Source organism: Salvelinus sp. IW2-2015, linkage group LG14, assembly GCF_002910315.2.
Source record: "Salvelinus sp. IW2-2015 linkage group LG14, ASM291031v2, whole genome shotgun sequence".
Taxonomy (NCBI): domain Eukaryota; kingdom Metazoa; phylum Chordata; class Actinopteri; order Salmoniformes; family Salmonidae; genus Salvelinus; species Salvelinus sp. IW2-2015.
In genome coordinates, this window is record NC_036854.1 from 29,580,455 (window position 1) to 29,602,654 (window position 22,200).

Here is a 22,200-nt window from a genome sequence, read left to right on the forward strand (position 1 = left end):
GGATGTCGTCGACCTTCTTTTCAAAAATGGTTACGAAAGTCATCCGCAGAGAGGGAGGAGGGGGGAGGAGGGGGAGGAGGATTCAGGAGGGAGGAGAAGGTGGCAAAGAGCTTCCTAGGGTTAGAGGCAGATGCTTGGAATTTAGAGTGGTAGAAAGTGGCTTTAGCAGCAGAGACAGAAGAGGAGAAAGTAGAGAGGAGGGAGTGAAAGGATGCCAGGTCCGCAGGGAGCGAGTTTTCCTCCATTTCCGCTCGGCTGCCCGGAGCCCTGTTCTGTGAGCTCGCAGTGAGTCGTCGAGCCATGGAGCAGGAGGGGAGGACCGAGCCGGCCTGGAGGATAGGGGACATAGAGAGTCAAAGGATGCAGAAAGGGAGGAGAGGAGGGTTGAGGAGGCAGAATCAGGAGATAGGTTGGAGAAAGTTTGAGCAGAGGGAAGAGATGATAGGATGGAAGAGGAGAGAGTAGCGGGGGAGAGAGAGCGAAGGTTGGGACGGCGCGATACCATCCGAGTAGGGGCAGTGTGGGAAGTGTTAGATGAGAGCGAGAGGGAAAAGGATACAAGGTAGTGGTCGGAGACTTGGAGGGGAGTTGCAGTGAGATTAGTGGAAGAACAGCATCTAGTAAAGATGAGGTCAAGCGTATTGCCTGCCTTGTGAGTAGGGGGGGAAGGTGAGAGGGTGAGGTCAAAAGAGGAGAGGAGTGGAAAGAAGGAGGCAGAGAGGAATGGTTAAAGGTAGACGTGGGGGAGTAAAGTCACCCAGAACTGTGAGAGGTGAGCCATCCTCAGGAAACGAACTTATCAGGGCGTCAAGCTCATTGATGAACTCTCCAAGGGAACCTGGAGGGCGATAAATGATAAGGATGTTAAGCTTGAAAGGGCTGGTAACTGTGACAGCATGGAATTCAAAGGAGGCGATAGACAGATGGGTCAGGGGAGAAAGAGAGAATGTCCACTTGGGAGAGATGAGGATCCCAGTGCCACCGCCCCGCTGACCAGAAGCTCTCGGGTGTGCGAGAACACGTGGGCAGACGAGGCGAGAGCAGTAGGAGTAGCAGTGTTGTCAGTGGTAATCCATGTTTCCGTCAGTGCCAAGAAGTCGAGGGACTGGAGGGACGCATAGGCTGAGATGAACTCTGCCTTGTTGGCCGCAGATCGGCAGTTCCAGAGGCTGCCGGAGACCTGGAACTCCACGTGGTCGTGGCGCGCTGGAACCACCAGGTTAGAATGGCGGCGGCCACGCGGTGTGAAGCGTTTGTATGGTCTGTGCAGAGAGGAGAGAAGAGGGATAGACAGACACATAGTTGACAGGCTACAGAAGAGGCTACGCTAATGCAAAGGAGATTAGAATGACAAGTGGACTACACGTCTCGAATGTTCAGGAAGTTAAGCTTACGTTGCAAAAATAAAATAAAATCTTATTGACTAAAATCTTATTGACTAAAATGATATAGTACTGCTGGCGGTGAAGTAGGCTGGCTAGCAGTGGCTGCGTTGTTGACTTTGTTTGAACGTGTAGCTGGCTAGGTCCACCAATCTGGCCTTTATGGTAGAGTGTGCAGACATAAGCCACGCCTCAGTAAAAGGTACATGACAGCCCGCTTAGAGTTTGCCAAAAGGCATCTAAAGACTCTCAGACCATGAGAAACAATATTCTCTGGACTGATGAAACCAAGATTGAACTCTTTGGCCTGAATGCCAAGCGTCACGTCTGGAGGAAACCTGGCACCATCCCTATGGTGAAGCATGGTGGTGGCAGCATCATGCTTTGGGGATGTTTTTCAGCGTCAGGGACTCGGAGACTAGTCAGGATCGAGGGAAAGATGAACGGAGCAAAGTAAAGAGAGATCCTTGATGAAAACCTGCTCCAGAGCGCTCAGGACCTGGGGCGAAGGTTCACCTTCCAATAGGACAGCGACCCTAAGCATACAGCCAAGACAATGCAGGAGTGGCTTCAGGACAAGTCTCTGAATGTCCTTGAGTGGCCCAGTCAGATCCCGGACTTGAATCCGAACTCTGGAGAGACCTGAAAATAGCTGTACAGCAACGCTCCCCATCCAACCTGACAGAGCTTGAGAGGATCTGCAAAGAAGAATGTGAGAAACTCCCCAAAAACAGGTGTGCCAAGCWTGTAGTATCATACCCAAGAAGACTCGAGTCTGTAATCGCTGCCAGAGGTGCTTCAGCAAAGTACTGAGTTAAGGGTCTGAATACTTATGTAAATGGGATATTTCAGTTTTTATTTTTTTATAAATTAGCAAATATTTCTAAAAAACTGTTTTTGCTTTGTCATTATGGAGTTTTGTGTGTAAATTGATGAGGGGGGAAAACAATTTAATCAATTTTAGAATAAGGCTGTAACGTAACAAAATGTGGAAAAAGTCAAGGGGTCTGAATACTTTCTGAAGGCACTGTACTTTACATGCTACCAGGGCTTTTTTGCATCATGTCTTATTTTGGCTGATGATATGATTTTACAACATTCAGTACTGCTTAACATTTTTGGACACACTAGTTTTCTTTTGTTCTGTTTTCAGAATAAGTATAAAGAGGGATGCAAAAATAAGATTTAAACCTCGCTGTATTCTCAACTTCCTGACACAATAGGCTTATTTTCACCAATGCAATCCATATCATCATGTGATTACATCACCTAAAGGTATAAGTGTAATGCCTTTTTTTTTACGTCCATCAGAACAACTATTAAGAAGACGGGAAAAATACTCTTTCCACAAGTGTTTATTCTCAACTAGCATTAGCAAACTAATGTAGGTCAGTGTAAGGTCAGTGTAATGTCAGTTTTCATAAGCTGACATCAACTGTCATGACTGTTAATAACATCTATTATGTCATGCTTGTGACAATGTTATGTAGCTCATGACGGATGGTCTACGTAAAATGTAACCAACTTTTTCAAGATTTTAATGGGATATTTTCAGGGAAAATGTCACGATGTAGCAGACCTGGGAAACAAAACAAACTTAACTTTGTGTTTTAGAAAAAGTATAAGGAGGCAGTAGAGAAGCGAGACTCTCTCTACAAGTGGAGGCTGCTGAGGGGAGGACGGCTCATAATAATGGCAGGAACGGAGCATTGGAATGGTATCAAACAGCTGGAAACCATGTTATTGATGTATTTGATACCATTCCACTGATTCCTGTCCAGTCTTTACCACGAGCCCACCCTCCCCAATTAAGGTGCCACCAACCTGTGCTCTCTACGCCACCTTACCMAGCACGCCAAAGAGGCTTCTCTCAATGAGTTTATTTTTACACATTTACCGTAACATATACAGTTGAAGTCGGAAGTTTACATACACTTAGGTTGGAGTCATTAAAACTTGTTTTTCAACCACTCCACAAATTTCTTGTTAACTAACTATAGTTTTGGCAAGTCGGTTACGACATCTACTTTGTGCATGACACAAGTCATTTTTCCAACAATTGTTTACAGACAGATTATTTCACTTATAATTCACTGTATCACAATTCCAGTGGGTCAGAAGTTTACTTACACCAAGTTGACTGTGCTTTTAAACAGCTTGGAAAATGATGTCATGGCTTTAGAAGCTTCTGATAAGCTAATTGACATCATTTTAGTCAATTGGAGGTGTACCTGTGGATATATTTCAAGGCCTACCTTGAAACTCAGTGCATCTTTGCTTGACATCATGGGAAAATCAATTGTAGACTCCCACAAGTCTGGTTCATCGTTGGGAGCAATTTCCAAACGCCTGAAGGTACCACGTCCATCTGTACAAACAATAGTACGCAAGTATAAACACCATGGGACCACGCAGCCGTCATACCGCTCAGGAAGGTGAGCGTTCTGTCTCCTAGAGATGAACATACTTTGGTGCAAATCAATCCCAGAACAACAGCAAAAGGACCTTGTGAAGATGCTGGAGGAAACAGGTACAAAAGTATCTATATCCACAGTAAAATGAGTCCTATATCGACATAACCTGAAAGGCTGCTCGGCAAGGAAGAAGCCACTGCTCCAAAACCGCCATAAAAAGACAGACTACGGTTTGCAACTGCACATGGGGACAAAGATCGTACTTTTTGGAGAAATGTCCTCTGGTCTGATGAAACAAAATAGAACTGTTTGGCCATAATGACCATCGTTATGTTTGGAGGAAAAAGGGGGAGGCTTGCAAGCCGAAGAACATCATCCCAACCTTGAAGCACAGAGGTGGCAGCATCATGTTGTAGAGGTGCTTTGCTGCAGGAGGGACTGGTGCACTTCACAAAATAGATGGCATCATGAGGATGGAAAATTATGTGGATATATTGAAGCTGACATGAGTCAGGAAGTTAAAACTTGGTCGCAAATGGGTCTTCCAAATGGACAATGACCCCAAGCATACTTCCAAAGTTGTGGCAAAATGGCTTAAGGACATCAAAGTCAAGGTATTGGAGTGGGCATCACAAAGCCCTGACCTCAATCCTATAGAACATTTGTGGGCAGAACTGAAAAAGCAAATGCAAGCAAGGAGGCATACAAGCCTGATTCGGTTACACCAGCTCTGTCAGGAGGAGTGGGCCAAAATTCACCCAACTTATTGTGGGAAGCTTGTGGAAACGTTTGACCCAAGTTAAGCAATTTAAAGGCAATGTTACACTCAATTAGTATTTGGTATGTAAACTTCTGACCCACTGGGAATGTGATGACAGAAATAAAAGCTGAAATAAATCATTCTCTCTACTATTATTCGGACATTTCACATTCTTAAAATAAAGTGGTGATCCTAACTGACCTAAGACAGGGAATTTTTACTTGGATTAAATGTCAGGAATTGTGAAAAACGGAGTTTAAATGTATTTGGCTAAGGTGTATGTAAACTTACGACTTCAACTGTGATTCATATACAGTATACTGTGATACGGAGTGTACAAATATGGTTTAAGTATAGTTTATTACACTGATACAGTATTCCATACATTAATACGTTATGCCTCATATAGATCTATTCAGCTTATGAGGTAACCTTTAGTATCTTTTAGAATAAATGGATTCCTTTTCCCACTAAGGTGTTGTGCCAACGCCTGTGTTTGATGAATGTAATCACCATAGATGTTGTTGTTCCTTCTCTAGCTGAAATACAAGCAAGGTGGCTAAAAGGATACCTCCAGTTCTCTGTACTCCCTGCTTCCAGAAACGACAGAGATCCAGCTAGCCAAAGAGCAACAGGATATTTACAGTGAGGTAAGGCATCATGACAAATTTATGCCACCAAACCTTTTGCAAAAAATGACCATTTAAAAGACACATTACCTGGATCCACAGAAATCAAAGAGATGTCCTTTTCAGGTGAAATACACAGAGGACGGTAAAAAAAAGCTTTCCAGTAACCTTTATTCCTTGCTGCCAGAAACAGCGAACACACAATTTGCCAAGCAAGCAGCAATCAGAATTATGAAGTGAGGTGTTCTGCTCAGATTAATTTAGTTTGACTTTGACCGGTCTACAGTATACCTGTTCCACGCTTTGTCTGTGTCATAAAGTACTCCATCTACTGTATAGCTCAAACAATATCTCATTATGTTGACATCTGTGTGTGTGCGTGTGCGTGTGTGTCAGGAGGTTGGTGGCACCTTAATTAGGGAGGAAGGGCTTGAGGTAATGACTGGAGCAGAATGGTGGAATGGTATCAAATACATTAAACATGGTTTCCATGTGTATGATGCCATTCCATTTGCTCCGTTCCAGCCATTATTATGAGCCGTCCTCCCCTGAGAAGCCTCCACTGGTGTGTGTAGTTATTCATTTTGAATATGTTACTATTGGAATAATTTGTCTCTGTTTCAGTTCACTCATCTTGATTTTCATATTGAAAAAATACTTAATTTTGTGGGGGGTTTTGCTCAATTTTAGCAAAATGACAAAAGTGACACGCAGGAACTGTCCATCTGCTTGTACACACAACTCCCTGAAACCATGGAGACCAAGTTTGCTGAAGAAATGTCTCAAGAAATGTCTCAGGTGAGGCTCACAGGTTTTTTCTACTAACTGTGTGATGACAAACCAGCAGCTTCACTCTCACTACTCCTACATGGTATCACAGCAGATTTTTTCAAATGCATGACTTTCAAATGCATTCAGCAAGTTGTTGACTAACTTTGGAGGACAATTTTAGTAAGCGTATTGTAATTCAGAAGTTGCATGTAAATGTTGAAATAAGAAATGATCTGTTGCCTAATATATGAGATAATATCATGTTGTGTTTTGTCTTTTAGTCTAAATACAAGGAGGCAGGGAAGAAACAGGCTTCAGGTTCTCTGGACTCCACCTTATCAAAACTATGGAGACCCAGCACACCGAAGAGGCTTCCCAGCTACAGAGTGAGACAACAGGGGCGGACTGAGACCAGAAATTGTCCCTGGCATTTCTAACCCACCGGACCCTTTTTTTCCTTAAGGCCCCAATTATTAACCAAATTATTAGCATTTTGCGCAAAGAAACAACAACTTAGACAGGCCAGAAAAGGCTAGAAAAGAACCGGCCAGTCCACCCCTGTGAGGTAAAGTAAAGACCAAACGTGCCCTATGCTATATTTCACCAATTCTAAGATACACATAAMGGCAGTGTTTTTAACCATACACATTTAGAAATAAATGCTGTGATAAGTATTTTAARTGAAAATATCATCCTAGGGCTTATTGAGTTTTCCAATTTGTCTTCTTTCCATAACAAGTACAAGGAGAATGTGAAACTGGCCCAATACTGTTGTCTGTACGCTCAACTCCCCCACACTACAGAGACCCAGTTTGCTGACTTAGTCTCTGACCTACAGAGCGAGGTAAATAACTTTCAGTGGTGGAAAAAGTACCCAATTGTCATAGATGAGTAAAAATAAAGATACCTTCATAGAAAATGACTCATGTAAAAGTGAAAGTCACCCAGTAAAATACTACTTGAGTAAAAGTATTTGGTTTAAAATATACTTTAAGTACAAAAGTATAAGTAGAAATGATTTCAGATTCCTTATATTAAACAAACAAGATGGCACCATGTTCTTGTTTTTTTAATTTACGTATAGCCAGGTGCACACTCCCAACACTCAGACATCATTTACAAATGAATCATGTGTGTTTAGTGAGACCGCCAGATCCGTGGTCAGTAGGGATGACCAGGGATGTTCTCTTGATAAGTGCGTGAATTGGACTATTTCCTGTCCTGCTAAGCATTCAAAATTTAACGAGTAATTTTGGGTGTCAGGGAAAAAGTACATTATTTTCAATAAGATCATAGTGAAGTAAAAGTTGTCAAAAATATAAATAGTTAAGTAAAGTACAGATACCCCTCAAAACTGCTTAATGTGGTACTTTAAAGTATTTTTACCTAAGTACTTTATACCTCTAACTTTCACCCAAAGTTTCTGGTAACACTAGATACAGAGAAAGTTATTATTATTGATTGTATTATTCATTATTTCTAAGGCACCCCCAATACTACCTGACTAATAACACTCTCTATAGCTCCCCAGTGTCTAAATCCAAAAGTCAATCTGAGTCCAATATTTCTATATGTACCTAAATATCATAAAGTCTGAGGCACCTGCTAAATGAGGATAGCACAGCTATGTGATGGATCAGTGCTCTTACAGCAGTCCAGGTGGAATTCCCTGTAATATGAGTGGAACACGAACACACACAAACAGATTGGACAGGGGAGTGGGTATCAGGGTGCCCAGCCAGGCGTGAGGCTGAGGGCAACAGCTGTGATGTCTACTGCCCTGTAGGCACAGCCACTGACCCAGTCCCAGAAACACCCCCTGACTGGCTCAGTCTGCTCTCTGTCTGTCTGCTCTAGGTCTCAGTCTGCTCTCAATCACTCTGTCTGCTCTCTGTCTGCTCTAAGTCTCAGTCTGCTCTCTGTCTGCTCTCTGTCTCTGTCTGCTCTCTGTCTCTGTCTGCTCTAAGTCTCAGTCTGCTCTCTGTCTCTGTCTGCTCTAAGTCTCAGTCTGCTCTCAGTTTGCTCTCAGTCGGTTTCTGTCTGCTCTCAGTCTGCTCTCAGTCGGTCTTTGTCGGTCTCTGTCTGCTCTAAGTCTCTGTCCGCGCAGTCTCTTAGTCGCCTCTCTGTCTGCCCTCTGTCTGCCCTCTGTCTGCCCACTGTCTCTCGTGTGCGTGTGTGTGTGTATTTAGTGCGAAGCATGCATGCCCCCCCAGTGTCCGCTGTGGAATTCCTCTCTCCAGAGGGGTCTGGAGCAATTTGGTGTCTGGAGCATCATGTGTCCCTAACACTGATAAGAGGTTTGAGGTGATGAGTCTATAGTTAGTGTTTTATTCACCAAGTTCACATTTTCATCTCTCCACATCCCACTTGATCTATTCTTCCATCGCTCCATTTTCCAAATGTCTGTAACACTGTCCCATCACCTCTGTGCCCTGGTTTTAATCAAATGTTTTGTATCTGGATAGTGAGCGGAATAATCTTTAGCCGCATATTGTTAACATCGAGGGCCGTTCGCCCTCCCGCTAAATGATTCACACTCCGATGGAAATCCCATGTACTGTGGGTGGTGTATCAGTTAAAGAACCTCGTGCAGTCAGCACGTTGAATATGAAATCTGTCTGTCCTGTCGTCCTCTCCAGAATCTGTACTAGGACAAGTACAACGCAGAGAAGGGCCAGTTACATCACCATGGAGATCTTACCAGAGGTCTCCCACGCTATGGAAGTCAACAAACAGAAAAGCAAAGTAATTACCCACAATGCATTTCCCCCTGATACAAATAACATTATTTTTTCTATTTATTTTTTAAAACAGGGATAGTGAATAAGARAGACAGGAGGAGAGTTTGTTAGAAGGGCGTCGGCCAGATTTGAACCTGCCATGCTTGTGTTTAAAGGAGCAGCGGAAACAGCTATACCACCGTGGGCCACTCAARCTACAGTAATGGGAAATATTCTGGGTTAGGCTAGCTAGATGTTGTCGCCTGTGCTGTATGGAATACATTTGTCTGAAGTTTTTGTCAATATGGGTATGAATCAATGGACAAATCAAGTGCATCCAAACACAGATTTTATCCACATGCTGCATACACACATGTATGATGCTTGGTTGAGGTTAGAGATGTTTGTGTGCCAATATCTCGCAATGGATTCCAATGGCCCTCTGGCCACTTTGCTCATTTGAGAGATGTCAGTATGCATCGACATCACCCAGGGAAAAGGGGGCCAAATGATGCCACTGATCGTTCCCATTGAAAACCCTCTTGTTCTGGGGGTGTCTATGTTACAGAAAGAGACAGCACATTGACACAGAATGTTACAGTACACAAAAGAYGATGATTGAATGAATGCCTCTGAAATGCAAAAAAATAAAAAAATAAAAATGAAATCATCCCTCCATGTCCTTCCCTCCTCCTGCCTTCAGGTCAACTACAGAATGGGAAAACAGAACACAATTTCACCACTTTGACAGACAGGCCGGATATCTTGAATGCCAAACAGGCCAATGAACTGGCCTGCAACGTGAGTTCAAATCAGATCAAACTTTATCTAAAGTGCATTTACAGTAAAATATATATATTTTTTAAAGAAAAGGTGTTGGACATGGTGTTGATTTACCTCACTCTAGTCTCAAGCCTAGACAAGTGGGTCACACACTCTAAATTAACTACAACTCATTAAGGATTCTGAAGTCTTCACTACATGCACTGCATCACTGCACTACATGGATGTTCACCAATCATGTCTAAGCAACGTCATACTATATAGAGGGTGATAACATTTCCTTACATGTTATGTTTCAACCTTTTCAGCACCCTTTATATAGCATAAGGTATTTGCTTGTTAATAATTTCTGAAGCATCTATATAGGCATTATAAAGGGTTTATGAAGGCTTCATTAAGCCTTCAAAGCGGTAGTTAGTTTACAGTGGGACAGACAACTTTGCTGGTGGTGTGTAGGAGAGGGTGTGTGTGTGGGTAGTAACATTCATAAAACATTCAACACCACCACTACAACAACAGTCCCAGTCCCCAGCTGTGCTCTCTCTCACACACACACACACACACACACACACACACACACACACACACACACACACACACACACACAATCTGCATCATTTAGAGGGAGGCCCATGTACATAACAGTATGTAGCAGAGAATAGAGCGAAGTTAGCCTTTTCATATATTGGGGACATGTTTTGATTGTGTGGTCTGTTGTTGATCTCTGTGTATGTGTCTGTGAGTGCCTACGTGCATGCATGTATGTGCCTGTATGCCTTTGCTTACATTGTTTCTCTGTTTCACAGGTGGCCTATAGGAGTAAAACAAAGCATTACAGCTACACTGATGTCCTGGGAAGGTCTGATATCGAGCATGCCAATGTGGCCTCCAAACTCACTAGCCAGGTAAGATGTCAACTACTGTTGTCTTTTTAAAGCCAGGTATTGTACCATTGACTGGAGAATTAGCTTGTCTCCAACCATGAAGGAAATTAAATTAGGAAAGGAGACAATGGAAGGAGATGATTTACGAGTATTGGGACAAGACAATGCATCTCGATACTGTTCTGGCATTCCCCTTCAGTCACTGTTAATGAAAAGGAGATAAAAAAATATATATATATTATTTAACCAGGTAGGCTAGTTGAGAACAAGTTCTCATTTGCAACTGCGACCTGGCCAAGATAAAGCATAGCAGTTCGACACAAACAACAACACAGAGTTACACATGGAATAAACAAAACATAGAGTCAATAATACAGTAGGGGGGGGAAAAAGAAAAAAAAGTCTATATACAGTGAGTGCAAATGAGGTAAGATAAGTGAGTTAAGGCAATAAATAGGCCATGGTGGCGAAGTAATTACAATATAGCAATTAAACACTGGAATGGTAGATGTGCAGAAGATGAATGCGCAAGTAGAGATACTGGGGTGCAAAGGAGCAAGATAAATAAATAAATACAGTATGTGGATGAGGTAGTTGGATGGGCTGTTTACAGATTGGCTATGTACAGGTGCAGTGATCTGTGAGCTGCTCTGACAGCTGGTGCTTAAAGCTAGTGAGGGAGATATGAGCAATTCGTTCCAGTCATTGGCAGCAGAGAACTGGAAGGAAAGGCGGCCAAAGGATGAATTGGCTTTGGGGGTGACCAGTGAGATATACCTGCTGGAGCGCGTGCTACGAGTGGGTGCTGCTATGGTGACCAGTGAGCTGAGATAAGGCAGGGCTTTACCTAGCAGAGACTTGTAGATGACCTGGAGCCAGTGGGTTTGTCGACGAGAGTGTACAGGTCGCAGTGGTGGGTAGTATATGGGGCTTTGGTGACAAAACGGATGGCACTGTAATAGACTGCATCCAATTTGTTGAGTAGAGTGTTGGAGGCTATTTTATAAATGACATCGCCGAAGTTGAGGATCGGTAGGATGGTCAGTTTTACGAGGGTATGTTTGGCAGCATGAGTGAAGGATGCTTTATTGCGAAATAGGAAGCCGATTCTAGATTTAATTTTGGATTGGAGATGCTTAATGTGAGTCTGGAAGGAGAGTTTACAGTCTAACCAGACACCTAGGTATTTGTAGTTATCCACATATTCTAAGTTAGAGCCGTCCAGAGTAGTGATGCTGGACGGGCTGGCAGGTGCGGGCAGTGATCGGTTGAAGAGCATGCATTTAGTTTTACTAGCATTTAAGAGCAGTTGGAGGCCACGGAAGGAGAGTTGTATGGCATTGAAGCTCGTCTGGAGGTTAGTTAACACAGTGTCCAACGAAGGGCCAGAAGTACACAGAATGGTGTCGTCTGCGTAGAGGTGGATTCAGAGAATCACGAGCAGCAAGAGCGACATCATTGATGTATACAGAGAAGAGAGTCGGCCCTAGAAAACCCTGTGGCACCCACATAGAGACTGCCAGAGGTCCGGACAACAGGCCCTCCGATTTGACACACTGAACTCTATCTGAGAAGTAGTTGGTGAACCAGGCGAGGCAGTCATTAAATAAACTAAGGCTGTTGAGTCTGCCGATAAGAATACGGTGATTGACAGAGTCGCAAGCCTTGGCCAGGTCGATGAATAAGTCTGCACAGTAATGTCTCTTATCGATGGCGGTTATGATATCATTTAGGACCTTGAGCGTGGCTGAGGTACACCCATGACCAGCTCTGAAACCAGATTGCATAGCGGAGAAGGTACGGTGGGATTAGAAATGGTTGGTAATCTGTTTGTTAACTTGGCTTTCGAAGACCTTAGAAAGGCAGGGTAGGATAGATATAGGTCTGTASCAGTTTGGGTCTAGAGTGTCTCCCCCTTTGAAGAGGGGGATGACCGCTGCAGCTTTCCAATCTTTGGGAATCTCAGACGATACGAAAGAGAGGTTGAACAGGCTAGCAATAGGGGTTGCAACAATGGCGGCAGATAATTTTAGGAAGTGAGGGTCCAGATTGTCTAGCCCAGCTGATTTGTAGGGGTCCAGATTCTGCAGCTCTTTCAGAACATCAGCTATCTGGTTTTGGGTGAAGGAGAAATTGGGGAGGCTTGGGCGAGTTGCTGTGGGGAGTGCAGGGCTGTTGACCGGGGTTGGGGTAGCTAGATGGGAAGGCAACGGTGAGAGACTTGTTTCTGGAAAGGTGGATTTTTAAAAGTAGAAGCTCGAATTGTTTGGGTACAGACCTGGATATTAAGAAAGAACTCTGCAGGCTAACTCCGCCCCCTTTGGCAGTTCTATCTTGTCGGAAAATGTTATAGTTAGGGATGGAAATTTCAGGGTTTTTGGTGGTCTTCCTGAGCCAGGATTCGGACACGGCTAGGACATCCGGGTTGGCAGAGTGTGCTAGGGMRGTGAAATAAACAAACTTAGGGAGGAGGCTTCTAATGTTAACATGCATGAAACCAAGGCTTTTACAGTTACAGAAGTCAACAAATGATAGCGCCTGGGGAATGGGAGTGGAGCTAGACACTGCAGGGCCTGGATTAACCTCCACATCACCAGAAGAACAGAGGAGGAGTAGGATAAGGGTACGGCTAAAGGCTAAAAGAACTGGTCGCATAGTATGTTCAGAASAGAGAGTAAAAGGAACAGATTTCTGGGCGTGGTAGAATAGATTTAAGGCATAATGTACAGACAAAGGTATGGTAGGATGTGAATACAGTGGGGGTAAACCTGTGCATAGAGTGACGATGAAAGAGATATTGTCTCTAGGAATATCATTTAAACCAGGTGATGTCACCGAATGTGTTGGAGGTGGAATTAAAGTGTTCACTAAGGCGTATTGAGCAGGGCTAGAGGCTCTACAGTGAAATAAGGCAATAAATACTAACCAAAACAGCAATGGACAATGCATATTGACGTTAGGGAGAGGCATGCGTAGCTGAGTAATCATGGGAGTCCAGTGAGTGGCTTTAGGCAGCTAGAGGGCCGGGGCTAGCAGATAGCAGAAGGGCCTTAGAAGGACGTCGCGACGGAAGAAAGTCTGTTGTGGCACCCTCGTGCTGAATATGTCGACAGACGGATCAGCAGGGCTCTGTGTGGTAAACCAGGCCAATTGGCAAAATAGGTATAGTGGCCGAAGAATTTGTCCGATGGGCCTCTTAAGCTAACAGTCCGGTGTGCTCTAGACAGCTAACGTTAGCGGGCCACGGCTTACAGTTTGACGATAGAGGGAAAGGAGACAAGGGAAGAATCACAGACCTGCTGAGTCCCCTGGTTCAGCACCACCGACCTGCTGAGTCCCCTGGTTCAGCACCACCGACCTGCTGAGTCCCCTGGTTCAGCACCACAGACCTGCTGAGTCCCCTGGTTCAGCACCACAGACCTGCGCTGAGTACCCTGGTTCAGCACAACAGACCTGCTGAGTACCCTGGCAGCAACACAGACCTGCTGAGTACCCTGGTTCAGCACAACAGAACTGCTGTGTCATGAATGCTGGAGAGAGAGCTGAAGAGGGAGGTGTGGCGGGGGGGGGGGGGGTTGAGGGTTGCTGAGGGGAAAGGTGAGGCAGGGGAAGGAATGGCCTTGACTTTGATTACCTTATGTGGGTGTCTATCTAATCATTTCTGCTGACCCTGTGCGTACTCACATATCTCCATCTATGTCTCTCTTACACACTCTTGCTCTCTCTTCTCTCTCTCTCTCTCACACACGCACACTCATAACACATATCAGCTGCAGTACAAGGAGAAATTTGAGAGGGAGTTTAAGGGTCAGAATCCCCAGTACAACCACTAGCGAATGTGTCCTTCTAACACACACAGGCTGACCCCCTCCCCTCTCCAGCCAGGTGGGTCTCCAACGTGTCCTGTCCCTCCCCACACATACCCCAACGTGCCCTGTCCCTCCCCACCCCAGTCACGTGCACTTATACCCTTTTCACACTATCGCACCGATCCAAACTGTAATGTGCTGGCTCCGATTTGTTCCCCACATTGTCCTTTCTAACACAGTTCCCCATTATGGTGGATGGGTTCAGCAGGTGGCAGGATGTGTTGAGATAGAAGTATGCTATGTCGAACAATCATGTAGAATAAGGAATCACATCATTCTATTTGTGGCCTTTCTATCTGCAGCGTTCAACAACGTTTTGGCCGCTGAAAGTGGCCATAGCCAACGCAGTACAGCTCAGCTCTGCTTGGCTCAGTAGTGGGGTATTACAGTGCACCCTCCTAGAATGTCCCTACAAAACAACCTGTAAATGCTACACCCCCTCAGCTCCTCTCCTGTCTCTGGGGTTTGTTCCATTGAGCTTCCTCTGTTTTATTTCTCTCAACGTGCACTTAGCTAAAATTCAGGCTGCTGTGTTAGCAGTTACCATGGGAACCTTTTAAAGGCAAATTGAGGGTTTGGTGTAAACTAGAAAGAGTGGAAGCGGGGTCCTTTTGGATGAGAAGCACGTCAGATGTCTTAGGACTTGAGAACAAATCGCCAGTGTATTCACCAGTGTTGGGGTCAATTCCAAATTTTTGTTCAGTCAATTCAGGAGGTGGATTGACATTGAACTTATTGAGTTGAAGATATCCACAGTAACAACAATGGACCATTTTTAATTGACATGAATTGAAACGGGAGTCGACCCCAAACGTGTTGTACCACTGTGGGATGAGTGAGGTAAATGCCATATTTTTTGTCTCATAGAATCCTCACCTTGCTTCCTCCTCTTTTTCTTGCACCCACCGCATGTGAAGGACATCACTCATTTATCAGAGGTTTCTTTCTGGGTTTATTTGTTGTCTGTAGGTGAAGTCTAAGACCAATCAGAACCAGGTGATTGAGGGATCCATGGACCTGCCCATCCTTCTGCACCTGGAGTACATGCTACACGCTACCAAGCTGCAGAGCAACGTAATGTTTACCTCTTCTCTGTTTCAAATCAATCAAATTGTATTGGTCACATACACGTATTTAAATGATGTTATTGTGGTTGTTGCGAAATGCTTGTGTTTCTAGCTCCAACAGTGCAGTAATATCTAATTTCACAACAATACACACAAATCCAAAGTAAAGGAATGGAATTAAGAATAATATAAATATTTGGACGAGCAATGTCGAAGCGGCATAAGATACAGTAGAATAGTATAGGATACAGTATATACATATGAGATGAGTAATGCTGTCAGAGTCGTGTGTATAGGTGGCAGGGAAGTCAGGCGCAGGAGAATCAAACTTAAGGTAATGGAGTTGTTTAATAACAATAAATAAAACATAACTCAAACTATAATAACAATAAAACAAAGTGGGTACGAGGACCCGTCGCGCACCAATACAACCAACACGAAACTGAACATCAAACAATCTCTGACAAAGACATGAGGGGAAACAGAGGRTTAAATACACAACAGGTAATGAGTGGGATTGAAACCAGGTGTGTAGGAAGACGAGACACAACCAATGGAAAATGGATCAATGATGGCTAGAAGACCGGTGACGTCGACCGCCGAGCACCGCCCGAACAAGGAGAGGCTTCGACTTCAGTAGAAGTCGTGACAAATGCAAAATATGTAAACATTATTAAAGTGGCCAGTGATTTAAAGTCTGTGTATATAGGGCAGCAGCCTCTTAGGTGCTACTGATGGCTATTTAACAGTCTGATGGCCTTGAGATAGAAGCTGTTTTTCAGTCTCTCGGTCCCAGCTTTGATGCACCTGCACTGACTTCGCCTTCTGGATGATAGCGGGGTGAACAGGCAGTGGCTCAGCTGGTTGTTGTCCTTGATGATCCTTTTGGCCTTCCTGTGACATCGGATGCTGTAGGTGTCCTTGAAGACAGGTAGTCTGTGTGTGCTAAAGCAGTGAATAAAGCAAAGTTAGGGAGGAGGCTTCTGATGTTAACATGCATGATCCCAAGGCTTTTACGGTTACAGAAGTCAACAAATGAGAGCGCCTGGGGACACACAGGGCCTGGGTTAACCTCTACATTACCAGGGGAACAGAGGAGGAGTAGAATGAGGGTACGGCTAAAGGCTATAAGAACTGGTTGTCTAGTGCGTTGGGAACAGAGAATAAAAGGAGCAGATTTCTGGGCGTGGTAGGATAGATTCAGAACATAATGTACAGACAAGGGTATGGTAGGGTGTGAGTACAGTGGAGGTAAACCTAGATATTGAGTGACGATGAGAGAGGTTGCATCTCTGGAGGCGCCAGTTAAGCTAGGTGAGGTCTCCGCATGTGTGGGGGGTTGGACAAAGGAGCTATCTGAGCCATGTTGAGCGGGACTAGAGGCTCCCCAGTCAAATAAAACAATGAGAGCTACCCTAATCAACAGTATACAAGGCATATTGACATTAGAGAGAGGCATAAAGCAATCACAGGTGTTGATTGGGAGAGCTAAGACAACAATGGGTAAGACAACAACAGGTAAACAGCTAAGACAACAACAACGGGTAAATGGCGATGAATGGGCAGGCAGGCTCAGGGTCGGGTCAGGCAGAGGTCGGTAATCCGGAGGTGGGACAAAGGTACAGGACGGCAGGCATGGTCAGGGGCAGGCAGAGTGGTCAGGGGCAGGCAGAGTGGTCAGGGGCAGGCAGAGTGGTCAGGGGCAGGCAGAGTGGTCAGGCAGGCGGGCTCAGAGACAGGACAGGCAAGGGTCAAGATCAGGAGGGCGAGAAAAAGAGAGACTGGGGAGAAGCAGGAGCTGAGACGAAAAACGCTGGTTGACTYAACAAACAAGACGAACTGGCAACAGACAAACAGAGAACACAGGTATAACTACACAGGGGATAATGGGGAAGATGGGCGACACCTGGAGGGWGGTGGAGACAATCACAAAGACAGGTGAAACAGATCACAGTGTGACACCTGTGCTCTCTGTCTATTCAGGTAAAGTACAAGAAGAAGTACGAGCGGTGTAACGGACACTACTATATAGCACTGGACACAACAGAACAGCAAGAGAATGCGGTACTGCACAGCTAGGTCAGTATTGTAAAGGAATACTCCAGACACTGTGATCTATGCCCCCATGGAGTTTACGGTCAAAACATCTCAATAAACCACATGGGAGCCGTGCTTTCTTTGATTTCCAGTACCCGCTAAAAAACACTGGATGTTTTTTAAAAGATAATGATCCTATATGTCTCTGTTGGTATGAGCGTGGCTGTAGCAGCAAGGTTGTGGGTTCACCTCCCTGCAGAGATCACATACAGTACATTCGGAAAGTATTCAGACCCCTTGACTTTTTCCACATTTTGTTACGTTACAGCCTTATTCTAAAATTGATTACATTGATGAAAAAAAAATCTACACACAATTCCCCATAGTGACAGAGCAAAATCAGATTTTTTTAAATGTTTGCAAATGTATTCCCCCCAAAAATTCAGAAATATCAACATTTGCATAAGTATTCAGACTCCGTACATTCTTGAAGCACCTTTGGCAGCGATTACAGCCTCGAGTTGTCTTGGGTATGACGCTACAAGCTTGGCACACCTGTATTTTGGGAGTTTCTTCCATTCTTCTCTGCAGATCATCTCAAGCTCTGTCAGGTTGGATGGGGAGCATCGCTGCACAGCTATTTTCATGTCTTTCTTGATGTTAGATCGGATTCCAGGCTCTGGCTGGGCCACTCAAAGCCAATCCTGCATTGTCTTGGCTGTGTGCTTAGGGTCGTTGTTCTGTTGGAAGGTGAACCTTCGCCCCAGTCTGAGGTCCTGAGCGCTCTGTAGCAGGTTTTCATCAAGGATCGTGTTGTACTTTGCTCCTTTCATCTGAATATGTTTGAATACTTTCCGAATGCACAGTGTAGACGTAAAAAATGTATGCACTCACTGTACTGTAAGGTACATATATTATACAGTATATTATAACTCACATGTTGTCTATTGTTGATGTTTCTGTCTGGGTTGTGGTTAGATGGTGAAATACAAGGAGGAGTATGAGAGGAACAAAGGCAAGTCCGAGATGGAGTTTGTGGACACAGTGTGTTACAGTGTCCAAGGAGGCTCATAAAATACAAAGAAAATAAAAAACACTAAAATGTAACAATATGTCCAATATTTACAGAGATCTGTGCCTATGCTACTTCACAGTGCCATGGCAACTTCAACCCCCATGTTAGGTAGGCAGGGGTCATGGTTAGAGGTCAGGGTTATCTTTACAGTAAAGATGCAACATGCTGAAATCTCTGCCTGCGTATGTGTGTGCCTGCGTATGTGTGTGCCTGCGTATGTGTGTGCATGCGTGCGTGTGTGCATATCTGCGTATCTGTGCTTGTATGTCTCTTTTGTCTGTGGTTGGTAATGGTAATGACAGAAGAGTGATGGCGGGCCTCCTTCTTCCCTCTGACCTCAGAGAGAGTACAGGAAGGAGTATGATGACCACATCCGGGGCAAGGCCTTAGTGGACATTGACCTGACCCATTGACCTGACCCATTGACCTGACCTGACATTGACCTGACCCCAACTGACTGCCCGCCACGCCAGCAACGTGAGATCTGTGCTAACGTAGCCCTAGGGGCACACATAGTGCCAACATAGCCCTTCATGAGATTTTAAAGGAATCTACGTTTTTCAGATGTTTCTATACATCAAATGTGGTCTTAAGTCTATGGTCTGAGTCCATATTGCCATCTGATTTGCACCATCTACACATCCATTCATTTAGAAAAGAAAAACATAGACTTGATTGGGAATGTCCATTCTAGTAATGATATTTCTATGTTTGCTGCCTACAGATGGAGTACAGGAGGGATGGACTGAAGGTGAAGGGGAGGGGGCTCTCAGGTCTGTGATTGGAGGACACACCAGGCCTCATACGGGCTAAATACGCCACATCCTCAATGAGGTAGTCTCCTTCTATAGTCTTTCTCAACAACAGAAGCTTTTTGATCCCTTGAAATTTAAACACACACACACGCGCACACACATTTGTGATGCACAATATCGCTCCATCATTGCATTATGTGAGAATTAAGCATTGTTGAATCTGTCCCTCTAGAAAGAGTACCGCAAGGACCTGGAGAATGACATCATGGGTAAAGGCATGGAGATCAGTGGTGACGTGCTGGAGAGGCAGAGGGCCAAGAAGGCCACTGAGTTAACCAGCCAGGTAGGGCCCAACCCATACCACTAGTTAACCAGCCAGGTAGGGCCCAACCCATACCACTAGTTAACCAGCCAGGTAGAACCCAAACCATACCGCTAGTTAACCAGCCAAGTAGGACCAAACCCATACCGTTAGTTAACCAGCCAGGTAGGGCCCAACCCATACCGCTAGTTAACCAGCCAGGTAGAACCAAACCCATACCGCTAGTTAACCAGCCAGGTAGGGCCCAACCCATACCGCTAGTTAACCAGCCAGGTAGAACCCAACCCATACCGCTAGTTAACCAGCCAGGTAGGACCAAACCCATACCGCTAGTTAACCAGCTAGGTAGGGCCCAACCCATACCACTAGTTAACCAGCCAGGCATGTTTCAACCAATACCAGGTAGGCCCAGCTCCCTTGCCCCAATAACTTGGTTCTGCACAGAGGACTGCACAGGTAAAAGCATTATAGTGGAAGCGCCACTTAATCTTACTAGAGGCTAGGTAGAGCCATCATCATATTGCTTACTATTCAAAACCTTTAGTTAATGTAGACATGAGACACCAAAGGGGTAGAGGCTGAAATGGAACCAGACACATTTGTCACATTTTAAGTTCTCAGTACTTTAAATGTGACACACCGCTAAAGAATCACATCTGTTTTGTGAGAAAAACAAAATCACCTGAGAACACCCACTCTGTTTTACACTAATACTAATCAGCCCAGAGTCATTATAATCAGGCAAAATAACAGGCAGCAGATGGGCTGTCAGGACCCGTTCAGCCTCAGGGCTCCATTACACAACAGCAACGCTCACAGACTACGTATGGCCCCCCCTCATCACTTATAGATGGGCCCAAGCTTCGCTTGTCTGCATCTCTCTCTTATGAAACCGCCTCATTAAACATTCATTTTAGAGACTATAACGCGCCTGTCTATGTTCTGTCGATGCCTTCATTTGAGACCTTGGTCAAGTTCATTAGGGCACACAGTAGCATGCAGTTTTTGTTCATTTTGTACAAGCTGGACATTCTATTAGTTCTCTGAGATACATTGGAATAGAAATTGTCAAGATGTCACGCAGGGGAGGGGACATTGAGAGGAAACTTCTTCAAAGGGAATCTTTTTGGGTCCACAGGCTGAACACACTGTCTCCTCTTGGCCTTAACAAGGAGTTTGACTTGAAACCGTTTTTATAGTTTCAAAATGTCCAAATGATTGTTTTTTTTATCCTAATTAAATATTGCATGTGTATGTATATACAGTTGAAGTCGGACGTTTACATACACTTAGGTTGGAGTCATTTAAACTCGTTTTTCAACCACTCCACAAATTTCTTGTCAACAAACTATAGTTTTGGCAAGTCGGTTACGACATCTACTTTGTGCATGACACAAGTAATTTTTCCAACAATTGTTTACAGACAGATTATTTCACTTATAATTCACTGTATCACAATTCCAGTGGGTCAGAAGTTTACTTACACTAAGTTGACTGTGCTTTTAAACAGCTTGGGAAATTATGTCATGGCTTTAGAAGCTTCTGATAGGCTAATTGACATCATTTGTGTCAATTGGATGTGTACATGTGGATGTATTTCAAKGCCTACCTTCAAACTCAGTGCCTCTTCGCTTGACATCATGGGAAAATCAAAAGAAATCAGCCAAGACCTCAGAAAAAAAATTGTAGACCTCCACAAGTCTGGTTCATCCTTGGGAGCAATTTCCAAACGCCTGAAGGTACCACGTTCATCTGCACAAACAATAGTACGCAAGTATAAACACCATGGGACCACGCAGCCGTCATACCGCTCAGGAAGGAGACGCGTTCTGTCTCCTAGAGATGAACGTACTTTGGTGCGAAAAGTGCAAATCAATCCCAGAACAACAGCAAAGGACCTTGTGAAGATGCTGGAGGAAACAGGTACAAAAGTATCTACAGTGGGGAGAACAAGTATTTGATACACTGCCGATTTTGCAGGTTTTCCTACTTACAAAGCATGTAGAGGTCTGTAATTTTTATCATAGGTACACTTCAACTGTGAGAGACGGAATCTAAAACAAAAATCCAGAAAATCTCATTGTATGATTTTTAACTAATTMATTTGCATTTTATTGCATGACATAAGTATTTGAACACCTACCAACCAGTAAGAATTCCGGCTCTCACAGACCTGTTAGTTTTTCTTTAAGAAGCCCTCCTGTTCTCCACTCATTACCTGTGTTGACGGCTCTGTTCCATGTCCAGGTGAAATACAGAGACGGGGTCGGGAGCGGGACAGAAGTCATGGAAACTGTTGACATGGAGAGGGTCCGCAGAAACCAGGAGAACATCAGCTTGGTGAGAGGTTAAACCTTGTCTGACCTTTGACCTCACAGGAAGAGCTTGTTTTGAAAACAGGCCTCTTTGTTGTGTCTGCCTGTCCCTTTTCATCTGGGTTTGTTTGGATTTTCTACAGCTTCAATGGTGCTAACTAAAAATCACAAACCGCAGACACACTGAACAACCATTCAGTCAAATCCTGGGTTGTTACTTATACAATTCAACATTTTAATTCACTCCATTCCATGTAAACTCCTCAAAGATACAAGCCCACAATGATTTTTGTACACTAATTTGGTCTGAAACTCTGTCCTGTCCTGCCTGACACAGACAGCCTTTCACACTGGCCCTGGTCCAGTCTAAGTCAGTACAGCCATTAGTGGACCCTCCTGAACAATCCCCCATTGAGG

The 22,200-nt window shown here is 44.4% G+C and overlaps 2 protein-coding genes across 5 annotated transcripts in view; both read left to right on the forward strand.

Annotated features, from left to right (window-relative positions):
- LOC111973308 (LIM zinc-binding domain-containing Nebulette) overlaps positions 1 to 22,200 on the forward strand; it is an 81,175-nt gene that overhangs the window by 53,673 nt on the left and 5,302 nt on the right. The window lies entirely within an intron of this gene.
- The window catches only part of LOC111973309 (nebulette-like), a 33,192-nt gene that overhangs the window by 10,195 nt on the left and 797 nt on the right, over positions 1 to 22,200 (forward strand). For 2 of the 3 annotated variants that reach the window (XR_011480896.1, XM_070446610.1), the window contains exons 7-17: positions 5,096 to 5,206; positions 5,876 to 5,983; positions 6,238 to 6,800; positions 8,596 to 8,701; positions 9,380 to 9,477; positions 10,266 to 10,364; positions 15,182 to 15,286; positions 17,263 to 17,358; positions 19,116 to 19,225; positions 19,379 to 19,489; positions 21,716 to 21,808. Coding sequence is in view for 1 of the 3 variants with exons in the window: in XM_070446610.1 (XP_070302711.1) it covers positions 19,412 to 19,489; positions 21,716 to 21,808 (171 nt within the window). In the remaining 2 variants the exon portion in view is untranslated. The remainder of the gene's footprint in view (positions 1 to 5,095; positions 5,207 to 5,875; positions 5,984 to 6,237; positions 6,801 to 8,595; positions 8,702 to 9,379; positions 9,478 to 10,265; positions 10,365 to 15,181; positions 15,287 to 17,262; positions 17,359 to 19,115; positions 19,226 to 19,378; positions 19,490 to 21,715; positions 21,809 to 22,200) is intronic. The other variant, XR_002878550.2, reaches the window with a different exon arrangement.